This window comes from Anguilla anguilla, chromosome 4, assembly GCF_013347855.1.
Source record: "Anguilla anguilla isolate fAngAng1 chromosome 4, fAngAng1.pri, whole genome shotgun sequence".
Taxonomy (NCBI): Eukaryota; Metazoa; Chordata; class Actinopteri; order Anguilliformes; family Anguillidae; genus Anguilla; species Anguilla anguilla.
Genome location: NC_049204.1, coordinates 42,222,807 through 42,238,927, shown reverse-complemented (window position 1 = coordinate 42,238,927; position 16,121 = coordinate 42,222,807). Strand labels below are relative to the sequence as shown.

The 16,121-nt window shown below is 41.1% G+C and overlaps 1 protein-coding gene across 1 annotated transcript in view; it reads right to left on the bottom strand.

The window, feature by feature from the left end:
- Positions 1-15,909, bottom strand: part of mtmr6 (myotubularin related protein 6) — a 47,733-nt gene extending 31,824 nt beyond the window's left edge. The window contains exons 1-2 of the mRNA XM_035414238.1: positions 15,625-15,909; positions 5,536-5,655 (exon numbers count right to left, since the gene is read on the bottom strand). Coding sequence (XP_035270129.1) covers positions 5,536-5,655; positions 15,625-15,648 — 144 coding nt within the window. The 5' untranslated portion in view covers positions 15,649-15,909. The remainder of the gene's footprint in view (positions 1-5,535; positions 5,656-15,624) is intronic.
- Between the last annotated feature and the right edge of the window lie 212 nt (positions 15,910-16,121).

The window sequence follows — 16,121 nt, the reverse complement described above, 5'->3', positions numbered from 1 at the left end:
AAGAAACTATGTCTCCCAGCAACCTTTGCATTGTTTACACACCATAGGTGTGTGCCTGTGGAGGATTTAAACAGCTATGGCGCAATCTTAGTTCAACTAAAACAGCAACAGATGAGAAAAAATGGCAGAAAAAAAAATCTGAAAAAATATAAAATTGGGGAGAAATTTTCAAGGGACTGCTTGTGTCCTAGGAGAGAGGGGTCCATAGGAAATAACTTACCCACTAATTTTACCGACTTGTGAAACGTTTCACTTATTACCTCAAAATGTTTCTCTGTAGACATGCTGAATAACTGTCACACTATCGAATTTAAATGAATTCTGCACGTCAGTAGACGTGCGAGTAGCTAAAAAAGAAAAACTGAAACAAAAATGAAAAAGATAGAAATCAAAAAAAGATAAAAACAGGAATGGTGGTGGAAGGGGGTGAAAAGTAATAAACTGAGATAGGCCACTCTGCTTAAAGGAATTAGCCCTTTCTAAAAAGAAAGAAGCGGCAGCGCTCCGCCCCGTAGTCTGGAGTTACCCAGAAGACCTTACCCAGAATCTCAGGCCCTGAGGAGAGGGCTCTAGCGTAGCACTACTGTGGAGCAGACACTGAAACCAGCATCATACCTGCACCTGTCAGTCAGCCACAGCGTACGCTCGCACGACACAATATTTTTCTCCAGTTTATATCACGCCCAAGCATCCGCAGAAATTCCTTTAGTATGGCAGTGCGGAAAATGCCAACAAACAATGGCACGTGACCCGAATAACAGAAGCCGCCATCTGCATACCAAATGAGCTCTGTCCTTTCATGGAACTCTTGGCGACACCTCTAAGCACAAATTTGCATGTGTAATGCCATGGCCTGAGTGATTTGTGGTCAGCTAATCCCAGAAGCGTGAAGCTCTCCCACACCCCAGGAACCAGAGTTTTGGGCATGGTCTCGTGACCTGAATACCAGCGGTGGCTGGTGAACTGAAAATTGGTGGGGCAAAAAACTTCCCTTTGAATTGATCATTGGTCTCATCCTTTTTTCATTAATTTTCCTTGATTAACAAGCCTCCCAGTGATGTGACTAACCAATTGGCAAGTAACACACCGCTTCATCACATTGTGTTAGGGAGATTATATGATAATTCAATTTAGAAAAATCAATTTTTTTGTTTTCATCACATTCAGCAAATAAGATACACCACGCTGTTAACTACCACATTAGCTTTCAGCATAACCATAACAAAACCTGTCCTTCAAGATTGTTTAAAATCTGAGAATTGCAGATTTTTGCCACAAATATTCTCTTAGTGTGAGTGTAGAGAAGGAAGAGGTTTACATGTATCCACATATAAGGTTGATAAAATAAGTTGATAATAATAATTTTGTTACTCACTAAACGGCCTCATTTCGGAGAGCTGGCAATATCTGATGGAACTGAGTATTTTGTGAATTAATCACTGTATTGATAATCAAGGAAAATGACTGAAAACAGGTTGAGACCAATAAGTTTTCCGCTCCACAATTGTCAGCTCACTGCTGAACACCCACCATAAGCCGCATTTCCACCAAAAGTACCCGGAACTTTAGTCCCAGGAACTACTTTTCAAGGAACTAAAAGCTTCCTTCAGCCCATTGTTGTCTGCGTTTCCACCACGGTCTAAAGTCCCGCGAAGATTAGGCAAATTAGCCCACTGACGTATGAAAAAGCAACGTTGTCGTCGGTCCATCTGTCGTATGATTTCTTCTGTAACCCCATACTACCACCGAAGTAGCCTAAATTATTTTCTAATAACCGGGACAGCCCGGAGGGGTTTATTCCACTTATATACAACGGGTTACCAACAATGACTATATATGGTTACTTTTGTATTTATTGATTTTTATCGAAATATTATTATTGAAATATTCTTCTGCAGCCGTTTGGGCATATTTTACCGTTGTCAAGCAAAACTGTCATTGGTAGTTGAACCTGGACCGTTGTTATGCAACAAATAGGATATAACAGGCCAACAGTCAGATTGTAACTGTTTCATATATCCTCTCAAACACATTCATTATGTTTTTATGCGAACATTCACTTTCATGTCTTGACATCCGAGGCTGTCAGGGTTCTGTGTCTTCCCCCTGTCATTCCTGGTTGGGCCGCCAGATGGCGGCACCTCTGCTTTGTGTCTTGTTTAATCGCCCGAGTCCTGCCCAGCCCTGAGTCTCCTGTCGCCCGAGTCCTGTCCAGCCCTGAGTCTCCTGTCGCCCGAGTTCTGTCCAGCCCTGAGTCCTGTCCTGAGTTCCTGAGTTCTGTCCAGTCCTGAGTCCTGTTTCTGTCGGTGCTCCTGTCCTGAGTTCTGTTCCCTGCTCCCACCCTCCAGTTCACCCCCTCCCAGGGTCGGCCTCCTGGGACGTCAGGGTTCTGTGTCTTCCCCCTGTCATTCCTGGTTGGGCCGCCAGATGGCGGCACCTCTGATTTGTGTCTTGTTTAATTGTTTTATTGTTTCCCATTATTCCATTATTAGTTGCTTATTGTCTCGTGTTCCCTTCCCTCTCTGTGGCCTGATTGTTCATTGTGCCCTCCTGTGTCTCGTCTGCGTCAGTTCTATTTAAGTCTCCATTTTCCCTGACTCAGGTGCTGGATCCTTGCGTGTTTTTGCCTGCCTGTTGCCTACCTGCTTGTTTTTTGCTTACTTGCTTGTTGCCGGTTTCCTTGCCTTCCCGTTGCCTGTTGCCTGTTCCCTGTTCCCTGCCAACTCGGTTCTCTACGTTTTTTGGAATTTTTGTATTTTTGTTTTCCCGCTTTTTTGAGGATTTTCGTTGTGTTTGTTAAACCGCCCTGCGAGGCGTTCTGTTCCCTTTGTTCCCCTTCTAAGTAAAGCCTTTGTTCTTTCTACCCGTTGGAGTTTTGTTTTTTGCACTCTGCGTTTGGGTCCATTCCCGCGCCCTACCCTGACAGAGGCGACAGAATGCATTCACATTCCACAAATAACTGGCAACAACAGCAGAAAACATGCACACGTTGTAAACAATTTGCTGTTGAATTGATTACTTTCTCATCGTCAATTCCATATAGGCTAATCGCAAAATGACAAGAATAGAACGAAAACTCGGACTTGCGTGAAAATTTAAATTAGCAGTGGTACAGCCACCGTTTGCTTTCCTTCAAAGTTACTGCTAGCCGAACAGCGAAGTGTGCCCTCCAGATGTGAACCATGCACCATAAATTAGTCCATAGTCTTCCTGGTCTTTTTGTGGAATTGAAGAATGGCAGAGTAAAATTACGGCAGTCTGAAAAAGCAAAAGGGACGATTACTAGAATTAACCTGTTATTTTACCCTGACAAAAAGTTTGGAAGGTGATTTCCAGTTTGCTTTTACTGTATCACCAATGTAAATTACGCATAACTACCGCATACCTCACATAACTGTATCAAATGTTTTGAGTCAATTACAACGGGCTAACAAAGAAAATCCGGAAGAAAATATTCAGCAACCGAATTAAACCGTTTGAATGTTTTGGTACTTAATATGCTGTCCCAGCACGAATGCTTAGCATTTTATAAAATGAATACTAAAGCAAGAAAAGAACAGAAGAGCACACGTTATAATTCCAAGACGTTGGCAGGCTATAACCAAAAGTAGGCTACTGCGCCGCAAAACATACAAGTTTGAATTCAAGTTATTATGAAAACAAACTGGTTTGCGGCTGCAGGTTTTTTTAAAATGGCGGTTGAAATAAACAAAAAAAAATGCTGCGAGTACTCGACCAATCAGAAATGTTCAGCGCTGCAAGCTCCACCCGAAAGGTTCCTGTACTTTTGGAAAGTACTACCCCCCGAGCAGGAAAATAAAAGCCCCCGGAACTAAATTTAGACCCTAGTTCCTGCGGTCGAACGCACTGAGTTCCTCAAAAGGTTCCTAGTTCCGGGGTAAAGTTCCTGCGGTGGAAACGCGGCTTTAGGTGCACTTCATGCAAAGGGAAAAAAGGGTAAGTATGAGCTGGACCTATTTACAGCACAGCAGAAAAGTTGTGGTTGGAAGGAGTTGGCAGAAAAAAGAACAATGTTATTCGCCACAACCTGAAGACCTTCCTGCAACATTGTAAGAGTTTGCAATATTTTGGGCTAGCTGGGTTGCATTTAACTTAACCCAACCATGAAAGGTGTGTGTTTGAGTACTTTGCTCTCTCAGGGCAATATTACACTATATAGCAGTAAATCACCAATTGTCCTCAATTGACAGCTAGCAGAGCCTGTTTTCAACACCCTGGATGAATACCTGCAGCACTTCCTATTATAAGTCTCATTCCTCCCGACTGTAGCAGGACATGAGTGAACAAAATGCATTCAGATAGCACCAGGAATGATGCCACTGTAAATTCACCGGTCGCCCTCTGTTGTGAACACCTAAACCAGTGATTCCCAACCCTGTTCCTGGAGATCTACCATCCTGTAGATTGTCACTGTAACCCTAACAAAGCCCATCTCATTCAACAGCAAGATATCTTGATGAGCTGCTAATTAGTAGAATTAGGTGTGCCAAATTAGGGATGAACTGAAAACCTACAGGACAGTAGATCTCCAGGAACAGGGTTGGGGTACCACTAACAAACAAACACCAGACAGCTGACCCTGAAGGACTACCATGGTGGGGGACAGGCCCGGCAGTCACTGGGGGAAAATCCCTGACCAGAAATCAGGGCGGAGACATCATATATAAGTTGAAGGGCGCATAATGTCTCTGTGTGTAGCACAGTGGGTAGGGAACTAGACTTGTAACCGAAAGGTCGCAGGTTCGATTCCCGGGTAGGACACTGCTGTTGTACCCTTGAGCAAGGTACTTAACCGAAATTGCTTCAGTATATATCCAGCTGTATAAATGGATACAATGTAAAAAAATGCTATGTAAAAGTTGTGTAAGTCGCTCTGGATAAGAGTGTCTGCTAAATGCCTGTAATGTAATGTAATGTAATGTGTGTGCAGAAGTGTGTGTGTGTGCGTGTGCGTGCATGGGGGAGCTGGGAAGTACCAGCTGAGTGGCTATAGTCTCAGGAAAAAAAATAGAAAAATTAGAGAATAATTAGGGCATAAGCCATTCTAAACGGGGAGGGGGGTAGAGGGAACAACAGCTTCACTCTCCGGTGACCTTCCCCATAAAAGAGTGAAGCTGCTGCACCAAGGAGCAGGGCTACTGTTGATGACAAGACACCAGCCTGACCTTTTAGGTCCTCTTCTCGCTATCAGAAGTCAATTTGGTTGTCTTAACATTACCATGGCAACCCTGCCAACTGGCAGCCACAGGCTGAGGCTATCACTGTGCGGCACCAATAACCCCTGTTCCCATGGTTTACAGCCTCTTTGGAGGCAGAGCATCTGCTTACAAGGGGGACCTATCTCTGAGTCTGTGTTGCATTCTACATTAAAACGTCACAACTGCACCAGTCAAAAACCAGGTCATCCCAGCCCAGCTTTTCTTCAGAGAGCCTCCTCTCTCTGAAACCATAGCACTGTGAAGGCACATTTTCTCTTTCAATCACACTCAAACACATATGCACACACACACTTACCCAAATCTCCTGTGCATTTGCTGATGTGCTCTCCACGAAGATGAGGTGGGTGGCAGTCAGGTGTAGGTCTCCTGTGGTGCACTTATTACTGAACCTGTCCTGGAGCTTCACCTGCTCAACCTGAAAGAGCAAACAGTACCAGTTGTCAATCATCAGCATACCTGGGGACAAAGGGCACCTGTTGGCCCGGCAATGTCAGTCAAACAGACTCTTAGCAACGCCACACACTGCGGCCTCTGCTTAAGCTGCGTTGTGTCATATTATCCTCTCATTCTTACAGTGCACTTCCTCATTAATAGCACAGACTAGGCAAGTATCGCATCACATCACATATTACAATCTAGCAACGTAAAAAAAACCTGCAATGGTCACTGGTACAGGTGCAGGAGGTTCTTTCCTTTGATACACAGGCTGAGGTTGTGCTTGGCTGTAAGACCCTAATAAAAGTGTTATTGTTATTAAATTTAGTTTATGAAAGTGATTGCAAGTACAGTTGTGTGGGTACAAGAGATTCTGACCAATCACCACCCTCTGCTCCTGACATTACTCCTGTATCGACAAAAAAAAAAAAGATAGTGCTGTCAAATTTATATTCGATATTTGAATACATTTTGAATAGGGAAAAAAAACAACTTTTTGCTTTTGACAGCCCTCGTGCTATCTTTTTTATATGTAATCACTAGGGGTGCACCGAAATTTCGGTCACCGAAAATATTCGGCCGAAAATAGCAAAAAATTACACATTTGGAATTTGACCGAAAGAGTGAAAATGCCGAAGATTTTGACTGAATGTGTGTGTGTTTTTAAAAATTTTTTTTATTGTAACAAAGGTATATAAATAAATGTGATACTGTTTCATTGCTCTCCTGCGGCTATTGATGATGCGTTCAAACAGTGCTGATGTTGTAGCAAATTCAGTATCCTTGAAGCAAACTGATTCCCCTGTCCGTGCACGCACGTCTCGCGTGCACTTTCATTTTGACTTTCATTTCAAACAGCGCCTTTTTTGTGCATTTAGAATGGCTAATACTCTCAGCATGCAGCTAGTAGCCTATTTGTACAGTTATTAGGTATTTTACATTTCCCTTGATTCGTCAACAGTTGGCACTGACTTATCTTTTGAAATTACATTTGGTAGAAATGAAATATATATTCCACAGGCTACAGGTGAACATTTGTTGTTGGAAATCATGTTGGTTGAATGATGCGTGTTTTCTCCGTTTATTTGATTTTTTAGTTATTGTATTCTTGTATTGTACAAAGGAAAATAATAAAGATCTTGAATTACCTCCCAAAAAGATTTTTACTGAATATTATACTAGTATATCAGCTTTCTGTGGAACACTCCCTGCCCTCTATGTTCATTACCCCAGTTATTGTGCTTTTTTAGTATAATGTCTGCTGGAAAGGACTGAAATAGACTAATAAAAGTTTTTTCATCACCATGTCGTTTTGTAATTTAGTTTTGTCGTCGAAAAGCTTAAATCAAAAGCAAAACTGATTAAATTTATGCAATGGTACAAATGGGAAAATAAATGAGAAAATACCGGTATTCGGTATTCAGCCAAGTATTTCCTTATTTTCGGTTTCGGCCAAGAATTTTCATTTCGGTGCATCCATAGTAATCACGTGTGTGCTGAAAATCTAACTTATTCCCCATTTTGAAATGTTAACTCTTGCTTCTGAATGAGCCTGTTTTTACACTTGTGCATAGAGCTCATACACTATCATACAATATGGCCAGAAGCTTGGGCCACATCTTTTGGCTCTGTCCATTCAAAATATTTGTTCATTTGGCTCTCTCTCTACTTGCGAAAAGACCAAAATGTTGCTCAGCTAATCGTTCGCTGGCTACATTCTACTGCTCTCAATGCCAGGTGTCCACTCGGTCTAATGCTGTTAACAGGCTGATTGTTTAAACTGACAAAAATGACTTTAGAAGTTAAATAGGAGGAAGAGGAAAGTAAGGAGCAGAGGGAAAGAGGAGGATAATAACAGATGGGCGGAGCAGAGGGAGTTCAGAAGATGGTGATAACAGGGACAGGAATGAGGAAAGGAGTGGGCTGGCACAGAGAAATCGGGGGAAGATCGAGAGAATTGAACTGAATGAGGAAGGGGAAGAAGATGAGGGGACACTGCTTTACACATCCCCAAAACAAATCAAAAGGTGACAACAATATTTCAACAGACAATGTCCTCTGTCAGGTGTAAAGCTATCTAGCTCCGGACAAAGACCGTTGTAGGTGCCATTAACGTTTGTTTTGGGGGCATGTAATACAGTGTACAGGTATTCCCTTCATCCTGATCAGGTGTAGTGGGATGAGTGTGACAGAGAGCTCTGTCATCAGCGGCCGCACTCCTATTTAACGCATACTCTATCAACAAACACTTTTCCTGAATTACAGGAAAAAGTATAATATGGGCAACGACAACCTTTCGATATGATTTACTATACTGTAATGTTGTTAGTCATGCTATCCTGAACTCGGGTACTGACAATCTCAGCAGTACATGTAAAAATTATTCAAGATGTCTTTGCCTAGTGCTGATAAATGTACCCAATCACTTATAAACCATCCCAGTTAATTGTGCTTTGTGTCTGTGTGCTTTTTAAAATCATATAATACACACTAAGATATGACAAATCCACTGAAAAATTAATGTTCATATCCTTAGAAAAGCAATGAGTAGTAGCCTACAATTAAAAGGGAACTGCGAAGTGAATTCAAAAACAGTGGTATTCTACAAAAAGCTGTAGCCACTGACGTGATGGTCGGTTTATCTCAGCACACAGGCAAACTTTCGTAACTTACTGAGCGCATTGAACTATGAGTTAGACAAGAAATAATAAATAAATGGGAAAAATGCAAAGATTTATGTAAAATCAGTCAAATGTCAAATTAGGCTTATGTATTATATTCATACAATCGTCATCTTTGTAAATGACATGTTTATTATCTTCAACACCACTTCATCTTAATTAGATGAATTCTTAATTAAGATAATTTAAGAGAAAATATATAGCTATTCTCATTTTTTAATTTATGTTGGCCTATTTATTTTTCATGTGATTACATTGTCATCATCAGCACCATCAGCACCATCATCATGCAAAGAAAGAAATACTACAACTAATAACATTTTAATGGTATTAGGCTATTAGTAGAAATATCAAAATGAGAATGTAGTCAAAATAATATTGTGAAATCAGCATAATAGAATCTCAATTTAAGAGCCACATATGCCTAGCTTTATTAGCTACTAAATATTTATTTGTCATGAGTCATCACCATGAACAATGGACACAAGAAAATTATGGCAGGTAACATTACTATTAGTAATATTAACATATCAAAATAACAATATAATCAAAACAATAATGGCAGTGGATTCATGTTATTCTAGGTCACGGTTTAATACTCTGCGTATTCTCATATATTGGTTCTGTGCAAGCAACTCTGAATTCAACCCTTTTCTGCATCGATGAGTCAGTAACAGTCTCATATTCGTTCATGTATGAGACGAGCAGGTGTGCTCGATTAAGCAGTTACGAGCACTGTGACGTAAAACTATGTGGACCAAATTGGAATTAAATAAATCTTATATCTTCTTCTGTGGGAATCAGAACAAAAATCAGTGCCTGGAGTGTAATTAGTTCAATGTGACAAAATTTTAGAGATAATAAGTTCTGTTCAAAATAATTTAATTTGGTCAGGGCAAATTCATAGTTTTGAATGGACTTCAATGGGAAAATTTGTTTTTTTGGCATGAGCCTTACAAAACTGCAATACCTCGAGTAACCACTGGAGTTTATGAGCTTCACAGAGAATGCCAATCCCTGGTCCCCTCGGACTTGGTTTTTTGTAATTTTGAGCACTGTAAATAAAAACAACACCTTGCACTAAAGTGCTATTGCGGCGGAGCCAATTTTTCTAAAAGAAAACAAAGAACTAAAGAGCCCATCAAATCCACATATGACATGGGGCCATATCTGGCGCCAAATGGCACCCATGCATCACCCAGGTGCTTGCTTCACATTTCTGGTGTCTGTAAAGTACTTTGAGTGTGACAAAAGCACCACACAAATGCAAGTCATTATTATTATTCATCAATCCTGCTTTATCCTCCCGGCACCAGTGAACTTGGTCTGACATAAGCACACTATCCAACTTACTGAGCAGAACAGGACAGACAGGTGAAGAAGTGGAGAAGGAGGAGTAGGAGGAGATCAGAGAGGATGAGGGCCTTGAGGCAGAGAGAGCCCATCATATTTGTCAAGCACCATCTGTGTGGTTAATCCTTTTTGTAATTCACATGTACATTTCTCTCCTTCTCTGCAAATCTCCCTCAGCAAAGACACTTCAGCCTAAGTTGACCCCCCGCCGGGCCTAAGCATCGGGGAATTTATTTCTTTTTTAAATGTATTTTTAAGATGTTTTTAAACTACAGTTACAGTGGGGTGGCTCGGTTGAAAAGCTCACCAGCGACATCTGTTGGTTAAAACGTGAACGCAATAGGAAAACACCAGGTCTGAGATCAGTGTTCTTTACCCTCATTGTGTGTAGAGTGACATTCAACCTTTTCACAGTCTCTGCATTCAACACTTGACGCTTCCAACTATCACAAGCTAACGTTACCAAGCAAGCCACCATTTCTTATTTAGTCGGCTAACTAACCTCGATAACTGCGTTATCACTTCATCTCGATGGTAAGTAGGCCTACATTCTTTTTATATTAACTTAAGCAGTGTGTAGGTAACGTTAAACTAGTAGCATGAATGTAATGTTCACATATAGATTGTAACATTACATGACTTAATCGCCAACGAAATAACAACTTCACTTGTTTATTAATAACGTTAGCTTGATGACATTGATGTGCACGCCAACGGTGTCATAAAAAATTTTTCCCGACCGTGAAAACTGCCTAACTTGTTTACATTCTGGACAGATGTGGCTACAGAGTAAATCCATCGTTGTTTCCGTCCCAGCACTTTCGACACAATTTTGGGAAAATCCTAAAATTTCTTCTTACGGTGAAGAGTGCCTGACCTGCAACCGTAGAAATGTATTAACACAGCGGGAAAATTAGGCTATATCTAGAAATACCATCTTTGGGGAAAAAACGCTACGGTCGAGGGTCAGGCACTCTTCACGGTAAGAAGAAATTTCAGGATGTTTTCGATATTGCTTGTGTCTAAAGTGCTGCGACGGAAACAACGAGAGATTTATTCAGGAGCCACATCTGTACAAAGTGTAAACAAGTCAGGCAGTATTCACGGTCGGGAAAAATTTTATGACAATGTGGTCATGTAGCTAACTTAGCTAGCTAGCCAAACAGTCAGTAACACAGATACTTCCTTGGTGCCATTTAGGGATAATGTCAAGGAGGAAAGGTAGCCTACTGTAAAAGCCAAAAAACCTAAGACAGTTTTTTAAATGTTTAAATGTGCCCAGCATTCCAAGGCTTGTTGTAAGATTCAGTAGCCAATCAGTACTTGAATACAATTTTTTGGTAGAGTCCAAAAACCTTGATATTATTTATTTTAATTTAATTTCTTTTGTTGTTGTTGAAAACACAGCATTCCAAGACTGTACATTGTTGTCAGATTCTTTGTAAGACTCTGCTATGCTGTAAATAATTGTTGATTTTTTAGAATGTGTGTTGAATAAATGACTTATTTATAACAACATTCACATTACGTAGTCATATTTTCAACTCTCCAGTCAGCTTTTAGCACTGACTTAATGTACGGCCCTATGGAATCTGTGTTATAGCTTTTTTAAATTATCAATTCCGTGATTCCGTCCGTGATTCTGTTGTCACAAAAACTATAGGGCCCTACCTTAATGCTGCCATCAGTCTGTCGCTGCCCCCGTCAAAAAAGACACTTGGCTGCCGGCCCGCACCGGGCCCTGTCAAAAGATAGGCCTACTTGCCACCAGGCCTAACAACTTTTCTGGGGGAAACCCTGCACTTGATTATGTATCCAGGAACCAGTCTGCAACTAAGCAACCACAGACTGCACTCTGCCAAGGCTGGCCCCACTCTTGGCCTCGAGAACTGGAGGACAGACCACTAAGCGACAGGCCCTGTAGAGACAGCCAGGATGACCCGTTCAAGACATTAAGGTTTCTCTCACCCTAAATGCCACCGCTCATCCTAGATGAGCACTCAGTTAATCAGCTCTGATTAAGCCATTGACTTACCAATGGTCTGGTTTAATGTCTGAAACAACGAGTAACAGCAGTTTGCTATTAGTCATGATTAAAGGTCACAGGGAATGCATTTGTTCTTGCAGAAGTGTGCAAGTATGCATGTTTCCATGTCTCCAAATCATCAGTGCAGCTAAAGCATCAATGCAGAGATGTGGCCCACCTCCGCACAGATCGCATCCTGGCTACGCAGCGCCATCAATGCATTCAGGAGTTTTGCAGGGGGGGCCAGATCAACAGCCTCAGACTAGTACATTGAGGCAGCACCTGTAAAAGCCATGTGGTATTTGTGCAAAAACTTTAAGCACACTGTCATCAACATCTAAATCCAAAGATACCACTAACATGTGGAATCATCTGAAATAAAATCATCCACAAGCCTGTAGTAAAGAATTAAAGAAATACACAGATTTTTCAGTCAACAGGCTAAATGGCAGGATTCAGACCAAAGCGTAAAGGCCACATGCAACCAGCCGCTCACAGTTACTGGTCTTCAGCAGTTGATGGGTCTCTCTAAACCCAGGTGGTACAGGGTCAAAGAAAAGATATTCTTCTGCAAAGAGATGCTAAAAAACACGGCACTACATGAGCCCAAATTGAGCTTCCCTGAAACTGACTGGACCAGGTTGTGCTGAATGGCAAGGCTATGAGTATATCACATAAAGGTGACTACTACATCAGTAAGACGCTTCAGGTCATGTTAGGGCACTAGGGTATCAGCACTAGCCGTGTGGTGCTTTCAGGAACAGTAGCTGCTAAGCAGGCAACAGCTAATGTAGATCCACATAAATAAATAGGGGGTCTAATATGTTCCAAGGCATGAGACCAGCAGAGATACCAGACTTCAGCTGCAAGGTCCACACACTGCAGCTTGTCATCAACAATAGCCTCTTGAGTCAGTCATCCTTGACATTCCGGTTCAGCATCTCAGTTTGAGCACTCTTCTCCCGGTCAAACAGATGAAGGCCTCTTCAGGGCAGATTAACCTCCCTATCACAATATGCTGGAGCTCTACACTTCATGTGTTGCAGAGGATGATTAAACAGAAATGTGCATTCTGCGTTTGAAGGCAAAGATGATATTTGACCGCAGCACAGTGGGACATTACCTCAAAACTTACTGAGACACTGGCACCACTGGAAAGAATTATCAACTGGCAAGACCAGGCTTCGTTTTTGAAGCTCACTTTCTGGTCTTAATAAGAGATGGTGCTCTCTAGTGCCAGTGCAGGTGACTCCAGTATAGATCTTTCAGGCACTTGTTTCAGTGTAAATCAATGGTACCAATGTGCGGTTGAAATACAGTCATTCATTGAAAGTCATTCATTTTTTCTCACAAAAACATGCATTTGCAATAGGGTCTCCCCATCATGTGCTGATTTATTTTAAGTTCATATTTTATGGAAAAGTCAGTGGGTGATGTCACAGTAACTTTGTCCATATATATATATATATATATATATATATATATATATATATATATATATACAGTATATATATATATATAATATTTTTTTTTTAAATTACAGTCCATGAAAGTGACAATGGGACATCATCCTCAATGTGGGCTGCGGAAGGAGGGGGATTAAATGGCCAAATGGTTCTACAAGGCAGAGCAGACAAAGTATCTTGTGCCTGCAACTCTCCTTGAACCCTGTTAGAAGATCAGCCCCTCCAAGTCTTGCAGACAGCCAATACACAGGGCTTTTGGGTCCCGTGAAGACACAGCTAAACTCCAGGCCAGCTTTGACAATGAGCTTAACCACTACCTCAGTCTCTACTTCACAAAGGAAATGTTGCCATTGCAGTGGTGGAAGCAATGCAAGATGAGACTTAAAAACACTTACTCTGCTAGCAAATAAGTTTCTGTCTCTTCTTTCTCCAATGGAAGAGTGTTTAGTGAGGTGGGGGGTTATTTATGACAAATGGAGAAGCCAGCAGACATGGGACAATTCATAAAAGCTTTCGTTTCTGTATTCAATCTAATGCAAATAATCCGGGACTAGAACTGTACTTCTACAATACAGAAGCAACCAGCCTTCTCAGAAAAGCTGAACATCCTATTACGCTCCACGTTCCAAAGCTTGTCTGAAGTTCTATGTTCTAGGTAAAACAAAAAAGCCATCTAATTAAATACTGAATTTAGCTTGAATTGTACCATTTCATAGATAATAACACTGCACCAACCATAATTTTGTGACATTTGGATAAAGAAAGGTGCCTGGAATTAAGAAGGACCTGTCTTGTTTGGATTCAATGATGCTTTTAAATCCTCAGGTGAATTGTATTTGTATTACTGTTCTATAGGCCACACAGGCCCAATTAATTATTCTGTAAAGTTGTAGAAGATTTAAGTTCAGCAATCTAGCATGTTAACTTATAACACTGGCCAGCATGCTATCCAGAACAGTATTTACCCAGCTAGATATGTAGTAAACAGTATTAATGTAAGTGCCCATACCAAACACAATACCAAACTGGAAAGCTAGCAGGGTCAACATTTAATGCTATGCTTGCTAGATAATTCTTAATATTAACTCTGCAAGAGTTCTTGAATGATTAACAGGACATCAACCAGTAGACTAAAAAAGTTGAGTTAACAAATACTAGGCCTAACTGCTTTGACCACAGCATTTGATTGCTTCCAGCCACTTCTTCCCCCTCTCTTGTTCAGTAGGCTCATTTGGTCGTATATAAAGGTGCATTTCTGTTTATTCATTTATTTATTGTTCATTTAATGTTTTAGCTGACAGCATATCCTCCATTTCACCAATGAGGGAATTATGTTTTGCATCTGGATGTCCTGCATTCTGTAAACATCCAGTATGCATGAGTTTCCATTCGGATCTGCCACCAGTTTAGTGGGTACCTTCTGTGATGCCTTCACACACAAGGAAATGCCCACATATTGACTTTCCAATGCTACCAGAGAGACAGTCCACATCCAAATGGGCTTTTTTCACAGATCAGACACTTGTTACCTAGCTACCTAGAAATACTGGTTTTGCAATGCCTGTCACTTATACCCTGGAAATGATATTTTACAGCACAGCATCACATTTAGTCTTTCCGCTTGAAAAATGTATTAACAGTAAGTGTATTCGAAATCTAGTTCTTGAGGCTGCGGATATGAAATGAAAGACTATGTGTGTGAATTAATCTGATACTCGCATGGTCCTTTTATTTTACATTTAGAAAGCAGACTAACATTACTTTGTCGTTTTTAGGGAAGCCATGACTAACTGGGAACCAGCAATAGTCTGAAACTAGGTTATTGCGTGTGCCAACAGAAAGGCAGATCGTATGGCACACCGCTACACCGCTGTCCAGTTAACGTTAGCTACGTTCTCGGACTCTTAATGTTAGCTGTCGATAGCTGCGGCCGATTTGCACAATAATTGCAGGTACCAACGAATCAATAGCTACTGCTAGTGTCTTCATCCTAGAGATTTGAGTGCGGATGCTGGTTGTTCATGTCCACACCCTGTTCTGCAACCACACTGACGGCTACGATTTGATCATGTTTCCTAACCTTAACTTCACTTGGCACGTCAGTGTTTGCTAATCAGTTAGGTTGGCGAACTTGGATAACTATGATAGCAAGCACGTTTGGGCCGACTGTGACAAAAGATCCGGTCTAAATAAAAAAATAATGAAATCAGACCACCTAAGCTAGAGATCTTAACGTAATTGCTAACTGGCAATGTCTGATTAAAGAAGCTGTCAGCAAAACACCGTAGGCTACTTTTCACACTGTTGTGTAAAAGTTTCCTGCTCCAAAAGCAGAATCGAAATCCTCGAACCGGATCGGATGCTGAGGCTGGTCACTACCAGTTGACACAGGCAGCAAGCGAACGAATTAATTTCCACCCTACCTTTGGAGTTCGGATGTGCTCCATATTCTAATGTCGACTGTCAGTTTACGCAGCAGTCGAAAGCGATTTCCGGAGAGCTACGCGTCCACTCATGAGACGATTTTGATAATGCTGCAAGCTGCAACTACGATGCGTCTCTTTTCTGTGTTCGTTTACTAGCTGATTAGCTACATACGCTATTCATTTAGCGAACAAAAAGAACAATAGCTAGTAGCTTCAGGGATCGGCAGCCAGCTACCTTCTTCGTCAATAAATTTTGCCTGGTACTTCCGATTTGGGCGTGGCTCCGTTACGTCACTGTCAGCTAAACGCATCCTGGGACATCAGATAGATATCATGTAAAGTTGAACATAAATCATCCGTACTATCTTGACATGAAACTTTTAAGTTTTTCATTGTCCTAGTGACTCATTATTCTCGTGTACAGATGATTGGTAAACGCTAATAGAATGTACTTACAGAAAAAGGTTAAGTACAATTTACAATGTATTGCTATT